Source organism: Mustelus asterias, chromosome 11, assembly GCF_964213995.1.
Source record: "Mustelus asterias chromosome 11, sMusAst1.hap1.1, whole genome shotgun sequence".
NCBI lineage: Eukaryota > Metazoa > Chordata > Chondrichthyes > Carcharhiniformes > Triakidae > Mustelus > Mustelus asterias.
Genome location: NC_135811.1, coordinates 98,716,369 through 98,734,460, shown reverse-complemented (window position 1 = coordinate 98,734,460; position 18,092 = coordinate 98,716,369). Strand labels below are relative to the sequence as shown.

The following is an 18,092-nucleotide window of genomic DNA, read 5'->3' as shown; positions in this document are numbered from 1 at the left end:
TTCTGTAAAATGGGGTTCAGCCGGGTAGCTCTTTTCAAGCCAGCATGGAGACAATGGGCCGTATGGCCTCCTCCTTTGTCATAAATGTTGCAGCTATGACTCTTAACAATTTTTATAGAAAGCATCCTATCTGGTTGTATAACAGCTTGGTATGGCTCCTGCTCTGACCAAGACTGCAAGAAGCTACAAAGGGCTGTGAACGTAGCCCAATCCCATTACACAAACCTGCCTCCCATCCATTGACTCTGATTGCACTTCCCGCTGCCTTGGAAAAGCAGCCAGCATAACCAAGGATCCCACGCATCCCGAACATTCTCTCTTCCATCTTCTTCCGTTGCGAAAAAGATGCAAAAATCTGAGGTTACGTACCAACCGGCTCAAGAACAGCTTCTTCCCTGCTGCCATTATACTTTTGAATAGACCTACCTTATATTAAGTTGATCTTTCTCTACACCTAAGCTATGGCTGTAACACCACATTCTGCACACTCTCCTTTCCTTCTCCCCTATGTACTCTATGAACGGTATGCTTTGTCTGTATAGCGCACAAGAAACAATACTTTTCACTGTATCCCATGTTAGAATGTGACCGGTGACAACTTTGTATTGGTTGTAATGTGACCAATGGGTCAGCTGGCCCAGTAAACCATGGAACCAATTACAGAGTGATGTAATAGTCAGCTGACCAGCTGAGTCACTATAAGTAAGAAACTCTGTAGAATTGTGGGGAGTGTGGAGTGGCCCAGGGTGAGGCCCCAAGTTTGGAGTAATGATGTTTCTTTATTAAACCCTTTGATTTATAAGTTGGAGCAAGTTTTGTTGTATTTTCGTCACCTGCATTTCTCAAGAGTTCCTTCTGAAGAAACATCCCAATATATGTGACAGTAATAAATCAAATTAGGGGCGGCACGGTGGGACAGTGGTTAGCACTACTGCCTCACAGCGCCAAGGACCCGGGTTCAATTCTAGCCTCGGGTCACTGTCTGTGTGAAGTTTGCACATTCTCCCCGTGTCTGCGTGGGTTTCCTCCGGGTGCTCCGGTTTCCTCCCACAGTCCAAAGGTGTGCGGGCTAGGTTGATTGGACATGCTAAAATTGCTCCTTAGTGTCAGGAGGATTAACAGGGTAAATATATGGGGTTACGGGAATAAGGCCTGGGCGGGATTGTGGTCGGTGTAGGCTCGATGGGCCGAATGGCCCCCTTCTGTAGTGTAGGGATTCTACGATAAGTCAAATCAAATCAAATCATCCCTGTGAGAGGTTTGCCTGCCCACAATCCAGCATGTGGAGATGCCGGCGTTGGACTGGGGTAAACACAGTAAGAGTTTTAACAACACCAGGTTAAAGTCCAACAGGTTTATTTGGTAGCAAACGCCATTAGCTTTCGGAGCGCTGCTCCTTCGTCAGATGGAGTGGAAATCTGCTCTTTCCAGCAGATTTCCACTCCATCTGATGAAGAAGCAGCGCTCCGAAAGCTAATGGCATTTGCTACCAAATAAACCTGTTGCACATTCCAGCAGGCAGAGCTGGACAGCGGTCAGACCCGGGGAGCCAGGCTTGTTTCCCGGGCTGACAGCAAGGCTTTATTGGGTAAGAGTCGTTCATTTTGAGTCAAGCTACAAAGAAAGGCTGGTTACTTGCTGCCCTGTCGAGGCTCAGCGTCACGTGTACTCAGGCCGCCACGGTTTTCTTTCAACACCGACAGCTCGGGAACAATTTACAAAATAGCATCAGCCTGGTGATTTAACCCCTGCAGATAATGTAAAAGGCAGAATGGGTGAAGAGGGTCTGTAATTACTGCCTCTGCACTGCCATCTCAAAAAAAGACAGCCCTTTGTCGAATTTCTGTCAATTACCTGAGTCTTTGTGAAGCTCAGTCCATCATTTCCCGTGGAAAAGTCAATCACTGCATGCTGGGGAAGATCTTCAAATCTCCTTCGACCGTGCCTACCCCCCCCCCCTCCCCCACTCCCTCCGCCACTCAACTGCAGTGAAACTATTCAGGCCACCTGTCAGTTTCTACACAATGAAAACTGACAGGTGGGAGAATACGCTTAGGTATTTGCGCTCCACACCTGTGATAACCAGTTTGTGCCTTCAGTTCAAACTCCCATGAGCATGGAGAGGTGTCGGCTTGTGAATAGTGTCCTGGCCAATATTCACCCCTCTATCACCTTCACTGGACACAGATTCCGGACCTGATTTCAGTGCTGTGTGTGAAACCTGGCTGCCAGCAGGTTGGTTGGCAGCTTTGCTGCATTACAACAGCATGCTGGGACATCCTGAGGTCATCAAAGGTGCTATAGAAATGCAAACCTTTCTATTTTTTTTAATCTATCGCCCAAGAGTCATAGAATCCTCGAGTGCAGAAGGAGGCCATTCGGCCCACTCCTCTGCACTGACCGCAATCCCACCCAGCCCCTATCCCCATAACCCCCATGCATTTGCCCTGACTAGTCCCCCTGGCACTAAGGGGCGATTTAGCACGGCCGATCCACCTAACCCGCACATCTTTCGAACTGTGGGAGGAAACTGGTGGTGTGCAGTGATTGGTGTGCAGTGATTGGTGTGCAGTGTTGTGCAGTGATTTTCCAGCATGCAGTGATTGGAGGAAAATGGTGGTGGAGGCAAACGCGATAGGGTCTTTTAAGAGACTTCTGGATGAGTACATGGGACTTAATAGGATTGAGGGTTATAGGTAAGCCTATATATAGGCCGAGGTAGGTAGGGACATGACCGGCGCAACTTGTGGGCCGAAGGGCCTGTTTGTGCTGTAGTTTTTCTATGTTCTTCTATTCTATGAAACCGGAGCACCCGGAGGAAACCCAGGCAGACGCGGGGAGAATGAAATAGGCTGGTTATTTGTTTTATGGGGGATTTTTTTTTCTGCCCCACCCAGCAGGCTAAGTCACTTTGTTTCACCCAGAGAATTTGGAACTTGTTGACACTGGGTTCATATTCTCTGCACATCAGAAGCATTGCGTTGAACCGTATTCATTCTGTAGAGATGTTAACTGGGCAAATCCCTGGCTGCAGAGTCCAGAACGAGGGCCGCGAGCTGGTGGCCTTGTTAGGCCAAGGGCGCAAATCCCGTAATGGCCGCTAAATCTCATGCGCAGTCATAAACGGGGTTCGCGCTGGCGAGATCTCAATTCCCACGCCCCCCTCTGTCCCCCGCCGGTGATGTAATCAGGATCATGCCCAGAAAGGGGTGTGACCTTTCTTTCCATACATTTTAATAAATTTGAATGTAATTATTGGCATCACTGCCAGGGCAGGAGGGGTTACTGTCTTCCATTGGTGGGGGCAGGGGAGGTGGTGGCGAGTGGGGAAGTCCCCTTGTATGTCATGGGGCTGGAGGAAGGAGAGTGGCCTGAGCGGGGCTGGGGAAGAGAGGGGAGGGCCCGAATGCCTGCATGGGGGGGGTGGGCTGCTCCGATGTTTGGGGGGGCTCCCAACCTCCTTAGGGGTGCGGGGGGAGGGTGGGGGAAGGAGTCTTTAATCTAACTTTAAGATCGGCCTGTTCTAAGAGTCCTGGTGTTGTGGGTGTGTTTAGGCCCCGCCCCTCCAGCTGGCTGTGTGATCCTGGCCAGCACTCTGAAACTGCGCAGAGTGCTGTTAAACCAGGAGGGAAAGGTAGTCGAGAAGCGGGCCAGCTTCACACAGCTTTTCTCACCTGATCCAGCACCCTGTGCAATTTGGAGAAAATTGCACCCTGGGGTTCGTGGTCACGTGGTTTTCCGGCAGTGGAGGTAGCTCGCTATTGGCTGCCGGAGGGATTTTCCAGACCCGCCGAAATCAGTGGCCATTTGTGTTGCTCACCGGCCACGCCGCCGGGAAACCCGACCTGGGGGAGTGGGCGAGGGGGGGGCTCACCTTCAGAGACACCAGACGATCCCGTCGGTGGGAAGAGCCGGAAAATTCTGCCCTGAGTTTTGTAGATCGTTGGGCAGTAAGGGAGCCGGAGACAGGGAGGGAAAGCGAAATTCCTGTGGAAATCCATCCATAATCTGATTGGAATGGTCAAACAAGCTTGAGGATTTGTGCCGCCCACTCCTGCACCTGTCTCCTGAGCACAAAATGTAAGATTTTATTTATTAGTGTCACAAGTAGGCTTACATTAACACTGCAATGGAGTTACTGTGAAAATCCCCTAGTCGCTACACTCTGACGTCAGTTCAGGTACACGGAGGGAGAATTTAGCACGGCCAATGCACTTAGCCAGCACACCTTTCGGACTGTGGGAGGAAACTGGAGCACCCGGAGGAAACCCACGCAGACACGGGGAGAATGTGCAGACTCCACACAGACAGTGACCCAAGCTGGGAATCGAACCCGGGTCCCTGTTGCTGTGAGGCAGCAGTGCTAACTACTGTGCACAGGGTATAGTTGAAGTGAACAGTTTGGGTGTACTTAAGGGGAATCTAGATAAGGGTATGAGAGAGAAAGGAATAGAAGGATATGCCAAATGGATTATTTGAAGAGAGATAAGAAGTGACTCCTCAGGGACACAAACACTAGCGTAGAGCTGGTGGGCCGTACAGGCGTGATGTGTGCTTACATTCTATGCGATAAAAAAGTGGTTTCTCGGAAAGTGTGCTCTCTGGAATCAATGTCACACATCCATACCTGTGTTCATGCAGATGGAAATGTCACTTCAACAAATAAAAGTGCTTTATCATAATTGATAAAATCAGATTGTAATTCTCTACTATTGATGTCCATACCTCCCGTGCCATGGCTTCAAGCTCTGTAATACCCTCCCCACACCTCTCTGCCTGTCCACCTCAATTTCTTCCTCAAGATCTATTTCGGACTATGGGAGGAAACTGCAACACCCGCAGGAAACCCACACAGACACAGGGAGAGCGTGCAGACTCCTCACAGACAGTGACCCAAGCCGGGAATCGAACCCGTGTCCCAGACGCTGTGAGGCAACAGTGCTAACCACTGCGCCACCCAAGCTTTTTGTCTTCGATCCTAATATCTCCCTATGTGGCTCGCAGTCATGCTTGGTTTTGTAACCCTCCTGTGAGATGCCTTGGAGCTTTTTAAAGGGGCTATGAAAATATAAGTTGTTGGTGTTTCTGGTGTCACGCACGGTGTGTGGGCCCAGGGTGGAGGTCAAGAAGACCCCAGGTTTGACCATGTCTTTAGCTTGATCTCAGCTTGAAGAGACAATGAGACAAGGGGATGAAGGCTTGAACCAGGCGCCTTATTCCTGATCACTGCCCAATGACTCCTCTGAGAGTGACGATGTTGGTTGAGGGGAGGGCTGCTGATCCACTGCCCACATGAAGAATGATCACCTGAGGTAGCAGAAGGGCAAGTAGGGTTTTTAGGTGTCCAGCTCACCAACAACCTGTCCTGGTCCCCCCCATGCCGACACTATAGTTAAGAAAGCCCACCAACGCTTCTACTTTCTCAGAAGACTAAGGAAATTTGGCATGTCAGCTACGACTCTCACCAACTTTTACAGATGCACCATAGAAAGCATCCTTTCTGATTGTATCACAGCTTGGTATGGCTCCTGCTCCGACCAAGACCGCAAGGAACTACAAGGGTCGTGAACGAAGCCCAGTCCATCACTCAAACCAGCCTCCCATCCATTGACTCTGTCTACACTTCCCGCTGCCTCGGAAAAGCAGCCAGCATAATCAAGGACCCCACGCACCCCAGACATTCTCTCTTCCACCTTACTTCATCGGGCAAAAGATACAAAAATCTGAGGTCACGTACCAACTGATTTAAGAACAGCTTCTTCCCTGCTACCATCAGACGTTTGAATGGACCTACCTCGCATTAAGTTGATCTTTCTCTACACCCTAGCCATGACTGTAACACTACATTCTGCACTGTTTCCTTTCCTTCTCAATGAATGGTATGCTTTGTCTGTATAGCGCGCAAGAAACAATACTTTTCCACTATACGATCCCAATACATGTGACAATAATAAATCAAATCAAATCAAAAAGGACCAGTGGAACCACATTCCATTGTGTCACTGGCTTCAAAGCAAAAAGGGAATTTGACAAACAAAATTAAATGCACTCTGTAGCTTTACAGTGAAGTGAAATGTCTCCCCAGCCCCAGGGGACCGTAGCCTCCACCTGTGAAGCGGGAGCTGACTGACGGTGTTTTAACCTGAGGATTACCGCGCCTCAGGAAGGGGCAAGATTGAGAAGACAGGACCTTCATGAACAACGTCAGGCGGTACAGGAATCAAACCTTTGCTGCTGACGTCGCCCTGCACCACAAACCAGCTATCCAGCCAACTGCGACTAACATGAACATGTCTCTCCCTCTATCCCTGAACCTTTAGATTCTCTCTCTTTTTTTCCTCCCCTATACATGGCTTTCCATCTTCACACGCAGCGTCTCTCTTCCCCTGGACATATTTTCTTTATTCATCAATGTCTGGATGTGTTTTTTTCTGCTTGATGTTCAGCCATTTCTTCACTGCGGCAACGTATTCCCTGGCTCGGTGAAATGTTTGGAACAGCTCATTTGGTTTCTGTTCTCTGGCCGCTTTTAATTGTAAATATAATTACTTGTGGCTTGTCTGCAGATTGTTAAGAGAGCAGAAGTCGTCTAACGAGTGGTTAGATATCAGGACGAATCTCTTCATTTTAACCAACGATAGGTGGGGAAGTCAACGACCCTCATCGACCAGACAACAGTCAACCACACTCTAACCTTCCCAACTCCCTGACACCGCTGAACTCCGGGGAAAAGCAATTACCTTAAATGCTTAGGTTTACATTGTAGCCAGTGCCAATGCAGCCAATGTCAAGTAGAAACATGTGATGAAGTGTCTAGTAGGTCCTCACTTTGCCACACTTGATGTTGTTTATGCTGTCGGGCGTGTTGTTCCAATTTGCGTTACCATTTCAGTTTTTTGTCATCCGCGCTCTGGCCCACTGTGACGATACTGTGCCTGTAAGAAATGTATTTTAATCATGTTTCTCTGCAGGATGTTTCTAGCAGTCTCTGGCATTTTGTCGGAGCCATTTTGTCTGCAGTTGGTGTCCTCCATTGTTACTGTAGCAGTATAACTGATACCACGTTGCTTTAATCTGAACCAGTGCAGTGCTCTGTTGTTTTAGTGTTCCCCTGGGATTGCAGAGCAGAGCTTGATTGGGATGATTGACAGGTCAGGTCATATGATTGGAAACATGTCACAGAGACATGTTTCCAGTGTAGCTACTGTTTTGCAGATGCTGTTTAGAGTTGAGAGAAGGACTGATGTTCCTTTAACACATGCATTTCTGATTTCCTGTCGAATGCTTTTCCCAACATTACCACTACAGTTTGGTGGTCTGTATACCACTCCCACCAATGTTTTTCGCCCCTTGTTGTTTTTTAACTTGACCCATAGAGATTCCACATCACCTATGCTAATATCTTTCCTCAGTATCATCTTTAATCAACAATGCAACTCCACCACATTTTCCTTTCCATCTGTCATAGAGTCATAGAGGTTTACAGCATGGCAACAGGTCCTTCGGCCCAACTTGTCCATGCTGCCCTTTTTACTAAACCCCGAAGCGAATCCCAATTGCCTGCATTTGGACCATATCCCTCTATACCCATCTTACCCATGTAACAGTCTAAAGACAAAATTGTACCCACCTCTACTACTACCTCTGGCAGCTTGTTCCAGACACTCACCACCCTCTTTGTGAAAAAACTGCCCCTCACCCTCTCACCTTAAACCTATGCCCTCTGGTTTTAGACTCCCCTACCTTTGGGAAAAGATATTGACTATCTAGCTGATCTATGCCTCTCATTATTTTATAGACCTCTATAAGATCACCCCTCAGCCTTCTATCCTCCAGGGAAAAAAGTCCCAGTCTATTCAGCCTCTCATTATAACTCAATACATCAAGTCCTGGTAGCATCCTAGTAAATCTTTTCTGCACTCTTTCTAGATTAATAATATCCTTTCTATAATAGGGTGAATTGTACACAGTTCCTAAACCCTGAATAATCCTCAATGTTTAGTTCCCATCCTTACTCACCTTGGAGCCACATCTCCCTAATGACAACTATATCATGTCCCTTTACATCTATCTGTGCAAATAATTTGTCTATTTTGTTTCAAATACTCCGAGCATTCAGGTACAAAACCTTAAGGTGGGCATTTTTAACATTTCTTTTCCCTTTCCTACTATTTTGTACTCGATCCTTATCTGACTCTGGCCCTTGATTTCTCTGCCTATCACTTTCCTTATTCCCCTTGCTCTTTGTTCCTCTTGTTTTTAATTTCCCCTGCTCTGAATCCTTGCAAAGGTTCCCATCTCCCTGCCATATTAGTTTAAATCCTCCCCAACCACTCTAGCAAGTACTCACCCCCACCCCACGAAGGACATCAGTCCCAATCCTGCCCAGGTGTAACCCGTTCAGTTTGTACAGGTCCCACCTCCCCCAGAACCGATCCCAATGCCCTAGGAATCTGAAACCCTCCCCCTCACACCATCTTTTCAGCCACGTATTCATCCTATGTATCCTGCTGTTTCTACTCTGACTAGCACAGGTAGCGACCCTAATCTACTAGAACAAAGGAAGTACGAATTAAGAGCAGAAGTAGGCAAATTCAGCCCTTCCAGCCTGCTCCGACATTCAATAAAATTATGGCTGATCTCTCCCTGGTCTCAAATCCACCTCCCCACCTGTTCCCCATATCCCTTTAACCCGTTTTTTAAAATCAGAAATATATCTATCTTCTTCTTTAAACCATTCAACGATTCGGACTCCACCGCTCTATGGGTCAGCGAGTTCCACAAATTCACCACCCTCTGCGCGAAGTAGTTCCTCCTCATAAGACATAGGAGCAGAATTAGGCCACTCAGCCCATCGAGTCTGCTCCACCATTCAGTCATGGCTGATATTTTTCGCATCCCCATTTTCGTGCCTTTTCCCAATAACCCCTGATCCCCTTATTAATCAAGAACCTATCTATCTCTGTCTTAAAGACACTCAATATCCTGGCCTCCACAGCCTTCTGTTCCACAGATTCACCACGCTCTGGCTGAAGAAATTCCTCCCCGTCTCTCTTCTAAAGGATCGTCCCTTTAGCCTGAGGTTGTGACCTCTGGTTCTAGTTTTTCCTACTAGTGGAAACATCCTCTCCACGTCCACTCTATCCAGGCCTCACAGTATCCTGTAAGTTTCAATAAGGTCCCCCCCCTCATCCTTCTAAACTCCAACGAGTACAGACCCAGAGTCCTCAACCGTTCCTCATACGACAAGCTCTTCATTCCAGGGATCATTCTTGTGAACCTCCTCTGGACCCTTTCCAAGGCCAGCACATCCTTCCTTAGATATGGGACCCAAAACTGCTCACAGAACTCCAAATAGGATCTGACCAGAGCTGAATACAGCCAATCATCTCAATTTTAAATCTACCGCCTCTCAACCTACACCTGTAACCTCTTGTTCTAGATTGCATCCATAAGAGGAAATATTCTGTCTGAATGTCACTGTGCCATCGTGCCACCCTCTGGCTCAGAGAAAGCAACACAGGCACACAGTGCCACAAGAACTCCCAAATTTAATAAGTAGATAATATTTATTCAAATCATCGGTTGATGTGACGAAATTACACCGAAAGGCACGGTGTGGCTGTCCAAGAAAACCCAAAACATCTTAAGCTTTTAAACTTCAAAATCAACTCTGAACCTGGAGTAGTCCCCCCCTCCTCCCTCCCCCCCCCCCACTCCCCCCCCCCCCCCCCCCCCCCCCACTCCCCAATAAAGAGAGAGGTGAACTGTCAGAATGAGTTCCCAATTCTCAGAATGATGTGCAGATTGGTCGATTGGAGCGGTTAAGTGTTCAGCCACAACTCCTGTCAGAGTGTCAGTGAGGGGGGGCGGGGGGTGGGGGGGGGGGGGGGGGAAACGATGGGACCAGGGAGCAGAGAACCCTTCGCTAATCAGCCACCTTGGATCTAAACCCTGCTCCCTCAGCCCCTGGCTAGGGGCTGTTCCACTGGCAGATCAGCAGAGCGAGGGAGTGAGAGAGAGAGAGGGACCGATGTCTGATCTAGAAACTGCTGCTTTGCAACTTGCACAGTCTCAGAGCTGGCCGGGATTGGTGACTGTCCTGAATTATTTACACAGCGCTGGGGTGTGGGGGAGGGGGGGGGGGGGGGCGCGGTGGGGTGGGAGGGTGGGCGGGAGGAGGAGGGGGTGCGTTTGATGCCAAAACAAATCATTCACGCAGTAAGCTGAAGTGAGGTGGAGGGGGAGGGAGGGAGGGAGGACGGAGGGGTTGTGGGAGGGAGGTGGGGCTACATCAGTGGTAAATTCCAATTCGAGCATTTAGACAGGCTTTGATCTTGAGTAACAGCTGAGGTTACGGCGGTACACTAAGAGGTGGGATTACACTTGGAGGCAGTCTCTCCAGCTGTTGACTTATATGGAATTGTGCCTGCATTTACACTGGGAGAGGAGAGAGGAAAAAAAAACGGGAAAATAAGTTACTGAGAAGCCTGTGAAGTGAGAGGGACTATGTTTTGACTTTAATACTTTGGCAGTGTTGGCAGCCGTGCCGTCAGGAATCGGTGTAAACAACACATGAAGAGCCAATGTTGGCCGGTTATCAAGGAGGCTGCGTTGAATTATTCCAGTAAGTAAACAGAGCCCAGTTGGGATGCTGGTCTTTGTTGGCTTGTGCCACGTATAGAAATATGTCTGAGTTTAGCTCCCCACCCCCCCCCCCCCCCCCCCCCCCGGCCCCCCTCTGCCCACCCTCTTATAGTTTGTTTGTTTTATTTCAAGAGTGCTGGAATAACAGGTCCCTTACCCAAAGCAAAATGTTGATCCAAAGTTTGAAAGGTTGTGCTTTTTGAGCCTGATCTGTCATCTGGAGTGTGCTTTTTTTATATATATATATATTTTGGTTTTAACCTATTTTGACTGGCTGGCCGGTTGACTTCTTATTCATCTGATTGCCGCTCGGGGACTTGTACACAAATTGGATAGATGCCCAAGCCAACTTCAAAGCCATTTATTGTGTTCTTAAAAAAAAGCTTCACAGTGTTTCTGAGAGATATGAAGAGATGCTTCATAAATGCCAGCCGCTATTAATTTGTGTGTGTCTCTCATGGAGTAAAAATCTACTCAGATACTGGGAGAATGTGCAGACTCCACGCAACCACCCAAGGCCTGAATTGAACCCAATAACAAACCCAATTTGAACCCAAATACAAGTTGTTGTTGCCGTACAGGCATAGACCAGGCTGGCATGGTGGCACAGTGGTTAGCACTGTTGCCTCACAGCACCAATGACCCGGGTTCAGTTCCCGGCTTGGGACACTTGAATCTGCACGTTCTCCCCGTGTCTGCGTGGGTTCCCTCCGGGTGCTCTGGTTTCTTCCCTCAGTCTGAATGATGTGCTGGTTAGGTGCATTGGCCGTGCTAAATTCTCCCTCAGTGTACAGGCGCTGGAGTGTGGCGACTAGGGGATTTTCATAGTAACTTCATCGCAGAGTAAGCCTACTTGTGACACTAATAAATAAACATTAAACCAAGTGCATAACTTTCATGTAGCATATGTGAGATGGAACGGTGTGATATGAGTCGTGTTACTGTGGCCTTGCACGCGTACCAGCTGAGGGTATTCCTGCCTTCTCAACCTTGCCCCTCTCCTGAAGTGTGGTGATCCTCAGGTTAAAATCACCACTAGTCAGCTGTCCCCCTCAAAGCGGAGAGCAGCTTATGGTGGTAGAATCCCTACAGTGCAGGAGACCATTCAGCCCATCGAGCCTGCACCGACCACAATCCCACCCAGGCCCCATTACTGCAACCCCAAACATTTACCCCGCTAATCCCCCTGACACTATTGGGCAATTTAGCATGGCCAGTCCACCTAACCCGCACGTCTTTGGACTGTGGGAGGAAACCGGAGCACCCGAAGGAAACCCACGCAGACACAGGGAGAATGTGCAGACTCCGCACAGACAGTGACCCGAGGCCGGAATTGAACCCAGGACCCTGGCGCTGTGAGGCAGCAGTGCTAACCACTGTGCCACCGTGCCGACTTGGACTGGGACTGGGGCGACTTTGCCTTTTACCTGTGGCCTGGTGTTGGGTGAAGCAAAGGTGAAACATTTTCCGATTGCATTGTTGTCAGTTTAGCGCAGATTTGGTGGGACTGGACCACACACCGAGCATCACCTCCAGATCACTTTTGCCTTTGTAGTAGATTGGCCTGGCGCAGTGCCGCTTGGAATTCGCAGCGACCTGATCCAAACATAGACTGAATGTTCTGTGATTGATTTGCTTTATCTGCTAACATCTCGGGAAAGCCAGCTGCGGTGACTGCCCGGATATCTAATCTGCACTGGAGGAACTGCAGCGACGCTGGGATATGTGATCGATGCCATTGCAGATATTGCTGAGAAAGAATTTTTTTACTCTTAATTGTGAGACCAAGCTTCAGAAAAACACAGATCCAAAACCCAAGATATGAGCCAAATCTGTTTTGTCTGTCTGGTTACCAGAACCTTTCTGTTCATCCTGACCCGTTCCATATCTGCTTTACTTATTAAGTAGCTTTTTTATTAATTTTACAATTTCCTTCCACAGGTATAAAAATAACAATTAAATCGCGACGCTGGCTCGCATACACCAGAATCTAATCTGTCAGAACACAAAATTGTACATCCGCCAAATACGGCATGAAGCCAAGCACTCAAGCACTTTGCTAATATTAGGACAGCGTTTGCTTGTTTTGTGATTAAAAAGACATTGGTGGTGAATGTTGGCAATGGTTTCAGAGACTGGTCAACCGCAGACGGGGATCGTTGGGAAGCACAATGATGCTGCAAGCCAGTTTCCAACATGGCAAAAACAGCGATGGAGAGATAACAAGACTTGCGTTTGTACCGATCCTCACACCGAGGTTATTGTGAGAAACAGCCCATTGTACAAACACTTGTCTCTCTGCTGGTTCAAAACTAACAGATCAAAATGCTTCCATAAAATTAATGAGGAGAGGGATACAACACAATTTGTTAGGGTCCAACAATATCATAGTTATTTCCAGAGTTTCTTGCATTATTACAGTGACTACATCCGAAAGGACGGAATGGGCTGTAAAATGCTTTGGGTTGAGGTTGAGAAAGGCACTACATAAATGCAAGAGTTATATTTTCTTAACTTTCAGTAACTTAGGGGTGCGTTACGTATTAGAATCACCGAATCCCTACAATGTAGAAGAGGCCATTCGGCCCGTCGAGTCTGCACCAACTCTCTGACAGAGCATCTTACCTCGGCATTCTCCGCGTAACTGCACACATTTAGCAGGGATAATCCATCTAACCTGCACACCTTGGGACACTGAGGGGCAATTCAGCACGGCCAATCCATCTAAGCTGCACATGTTGGGATACTAAGAGGCAACTTTAGCGTGGCCAATCCACCTAACCTGCACATATTTGGAGTGTGGGAGGAAACCGGAGTACCCGGAGGAAACCCACGCAGACACGGGGAGAATGTGCAAACTCCACACAGGCAGTGATCCCAGGCTGGAATTGAACCTGGGTCCCTGGCACTGTGAGACAGCAGTGCTAACCACAGTGCTGCCCATATTGGATTCCAGTGACTGTTGTTGTATAGCCAACAACAAAATACATATAGATTTTTATTTCAAGATCCTCAGTAGCTTCTAAGGGGATGTTACTGCTTTGTATTCTTTCCCTCTTCTCACAAATATACTTAAACCCCTCTAGTTCCTGGTGATAAATTAATCACATATTAAACTCACTGTTCGGAACCTATTTATTCCATGTTAGCCATTTATTTTTACTGATTTCCTTCTTGTTCTTTCTCTTACATTCCATTCATAGTAATCAGTGAATATTCCCTGCCTAACAGCGCTGTGGGTGTACCTACAACACACGGACTGCAGTGCTTCAAGCAGGCAGCTCACTGCCACCTTCTCAAGGGCAATGAGGGATGGGCAACAAATGCTGGCCTTGCCAGCGACACCCATATTCTGTGAAAGAATAAATTTTTCTAAAATCCTGTGGGTGTTCCAGTACAGCTACAACACTGGCATCTACCCAGCGACGTGGAAAATTGCCCAGGTACGACCTGTCCAAAAAAAGCAGGACAAATTTAAACCAAACCAATTACCGGCTCATTAGTCCACTCGTGATTGTCAGAAAAGGAGTGGCACGGTGGCACAGTGGTTAGCACTGCCTTGACCCTCCCCCACAGCGCCAGGGACCCGGGTTCGATTGCAGCCTTGGGTGACTGTGTGGAGTTTGCACGTTCTCCCCGTGTCTGCGTGGCTTTCCTCTGGGTGCTCCGGTTTCCTCCCACTCTCCAAAGATGTGTAGGATAGGTGGATTGGCCATGCATGCACTAAGTATTGAACCTCAAGAACAGAGGTACGGTGACCGTCCTTACCTTATCTAGGCAGCATTTTAGTGTGGCATCAAGGAGCCCTCGCAAAACTGGAGTCGATGGGAATCGTGGGGAAAACTCTCCACTGAAAACTTCAGTGGAGTTTCCAGTGGTCAATCATCTCAGCTCCAAGACATCACTGCAGGAGTCCCTCAGGGGAGTGACCTAGACCCAACCATCTTCAGCTACTTCATCAATGACCTTCCTTCTGTCATAAGGTCAGAAGTGGCGATGTTCGCCAATGATTGCACAATGTTCAGCACCATTCGCATCTCCTCAGATACTGAAGCAGTCCACGTCCAGATACAGCCAGATTTGGACAATATCCACGCTTGGGCTGCCAAGTGTCAGGTAACATTCGCACCACACACGTGACGAGGCAATGACCACCTCCCACAAGACAGGACCCAAGCATCACCCCTTGACATTCAATGGCATTACCATTGCTAAACTCCCCCACTATCAACATCCTGGGGGTTACCATTGACCAGAAATTGAACTTGAATATTATGTCTACAAGATCAGGTCAGAAGCTATGAATCCTGCAGCAAGTAACTCACCTCCTGACTCCCCAAATCCTGTCCATCATTTATAAGGCACAAGTCAGGAGTGTGATGGAATGCTCCCCACTTGCCTGGATGAGTACAGCTCCAACAACACTCAAGGAGCTTGACACCATCCAGGGTAAAACAGCCCCGCTTGATTGGCACCCCATCCATCACCTTAAACATTCAATGCCTCCACCACTAACACACAGTGATAGCAGTGTGTATCACCTACAAGATGCATTGCAGCAACTCACCAACTCCTTCCAACACACCTCTCAAACCCGTGACCTCTATCCTTTAGGATGCCAGATACATGGGGCGTGCAGCGGCACGGTGGCACAGTGGTTAGCACTGCGGCCTCACAGCGCCAGGGACCCGGGTTCGATTCCCGGCTTGGGTCACTGTCTGTGCGGAGTCTGCACGTTTTCCCCGTGGGTTTCCTCCGGGGCGCTCCGGTTTCCACCCACAGTCCGAAAGGCATACTGGTTAGGGTGCATTGGCCGTGCTAAATTCTCCCTCAGTGTAACCCGAACCGGCGCCGTGAGTGTGGCGACTAGGGGATTTTCACAGTAACTTCATTGCAGTGTTAATGTCAGCCTGATTGTGACATTGGGCGGCACGGTAGCACAGTGGTTAGCACTGCTGCTTCACAGCTCCAGGGACTTGGGTTCGATTCCTGGCTTGGGTCACTGTCTGTGTGGAGTTTGCACATTCTCCTCGTGTCTGCGTGGGTTTCCTCCGGGAGCTCCGGTTTCCTCCCACAATCCAAAGATGTGCAGGTTAGGTTGATTGGCTATGCTAAATTGCCCCTTAGTGTCCTGGGATGCATAGATTAGATGGATTAGTGGGTAAAATATATGGGGGTAGGGCCTGGGTGCGATTGTGGTCGGTGCAGACTCGATGGGCTGAATGGCCTCTTTCTGTACTGTAGGGTTTCTATGATTTCTGACACTAATAAATAAACTTTAAACCTAATCACTTAGCTTCAGTGGCTGACCAGGGACAGTTATCATTTCTGAGTAAATTGATGCTGAAAACCCGAGTTTTGTGAATGAACAGATCGCTGCAAAGTGCCGAGTTCCAAGAATTGCTTTGAGATGACGTTTAGAAATAGGGGATCACGCTGTTGACAATAGTAAACACCAGACATGGCATTGTCTCGCTGCCAGATTGTGGTGGAGTATCAGAGACTGTCAACAACCGCCGCAATCAATTGAATAGATTGCGGGAGCTGCTAATTATTGAATGAACAACTCTCCTCTCCATGAATAAACGGAAGCTGCAGCGTTGGAACAGAAATGGAAGTGGCTCCATTAACCCCCGCCTTACCGATTGGGGAGGACGTTCCCCCCCTCCCACAGGGTGCGAGCAAAGAGTTTTTAAACCTCATCCCGGTGAATAGATGCGAGTTGGCAATGGGTAGAGGCAGCACTTGGCACAGGATCCCTGCACTGCCGCACACCAATCACCCAGTCAGCAATTTAACCCTTTCGTTGGCTGAATAGTCAACAACTCTTGATGATAAAAGGGAACAAGGGAATGCTGGGAATCAGAAATAAAAAGAGAACATCTTAAGCATGCACAGTGAAAAGGGTTGTTAACCCTTGGGCTGTATTTCATTAAATCCCTACAGTGCAGAAGGAGGCCATTCAGCCCACCGAGCCTGCACCCACAACAATCCCACCCACACCCTATCCCCATGACCCCACGTATTTATCCTGCTAGCCCCCCTGACATTCAGGGGCAATTTAGCACGGCCAATCCACCTAACCCGCACATCTTCGGACTGTGGGAGGAAACCGGAGCACCCGGAGGAAACCCACGCAGACACGGGGGGGAAACGTGCAGACTCCACACAGACAGTGACCCAAGACTGGAATTGAACACGGGTCCCTGATGCTGTGAGGCAGCAGTGCTAACCACTGGGCCAGCGTGCTCCCCTTGGGGCAGTGTTCCCTCGAAGCTGCATCTCAACACAGCAATCTGGAATGTTCTGTGCAGAATGCAAACAGTACAATAGCACAATAGCGGTCCCTTTAAGATGCAGTTGTCTTAAAGGGACAGCACAGCGCTTCTCGGCAAAGATCAAGCATCAGATCAAGCCCAAGATAGGGCGCAATGCCTTATCTTTTTCTCAATTCATTTTTTTACAGGATGTGGGTTTCGCTGGCTCGGCCAGCATTTATTGCCCATCCCTAACTACCCTTCATTTCAAAGGGTATTTGAGAGTCAACCACATTGTTGTGGCTCTGGAGTCCTCTGGTTCCCAATCTTTCTGGGCCATTTCAGTTAAGAGTCAACCGTATTGATTGGATTTTGATTTGATTTATTATTGTCTCATGTATTAGTATACAGTGAAAAGTATTGTTTCTTGCACGCTATACAGACAAAGCATACCATTCATAGAGAAGAAAAAGAAAGAGTGCAGAATGTAGTGTTACAGTCTTAAGGTGTAGAGAAAGATCAACTTAATGCAAGGTAAAGTCCATTCAAATGTCTGACAGCAGCAGGGAAGAAGCTGTTCTTGAGTCGGTTGGTACGTAACCTCAGACTTTTGTATCCTTTTCCCCAATGGAAGAAGGTGGAAGAGAGAATGTCCGGGGCGTGTGGGATCCTTAATTATGCTGGCTGCTTTGCCGAGGTAGCAGGAAGTGTAGGCAGAGTCAGTGGATGGGAGGTTGGTTTGTGCGATGGATTGGGCTACACTCATGACCTTGCTGTGAATATTGCTGTGAATCTGGAGTCATGTGTCGGCCAGACCAGCCAGGGATGGCAGATTTCCTTCCCTAAAGGATGTTCGTGAACCTTAGTGGTTTTTAACACAATCGGTGATTGGTGTCCTGGCCTGGGACTAGCTTTATAATCCAGATTCATTCATTGAATTTAAGTTTCACTGCCTGCCATGGTGGGTTATGAACCCATGTCCCCAGAGCATTAGCCTGCACCCCTGTCTCCCCATTCTCCGCTCTAAGGAGACATTCCATGCTGTCAGCTGGAGTGTGCATCTGAATCTTTGGCTAAGAGCAATTTTCATGTATGATTTGAAATGAATGAACCATGATCCATGCGTGTTGCATGCCACAATATCCTGCACTTGCTTTCAGCGGATGAAACAGCTTGCTGCGGTAATGT

General features: G+C 48.3%; 1 protein-coding gene across 2 annotated transcripts in view; it reads left to right on the top strand.

The window, feature by feature from the left end:
• Positions 1-18,092, top strand: part of LOC144500724 (thyroid hormone receptor alpha-like) — a 455,024-nt gene that overhangs the window by 305,800 nt on the left and 131,132 nt on the right. The window contains exon 1 of one of the 2 annotated variants that reach the window (XM_078224094.1): positions 10,413-10,627. The exons of the other annotated variant lie outside the window; for it this stretch is intronic. Coding sequence (XP_078080220.1) covers positions 10,587-10,627 — 41 coding nt within the window. The 5' untranslated portion in view covers positions 10,413-10,586. Of the gene's footprint in view, positions 1-10,412; positions 10,628-18,092 lie in introns of those variants that run through there. 2 annotated transcript variants of the gene reach the window in all.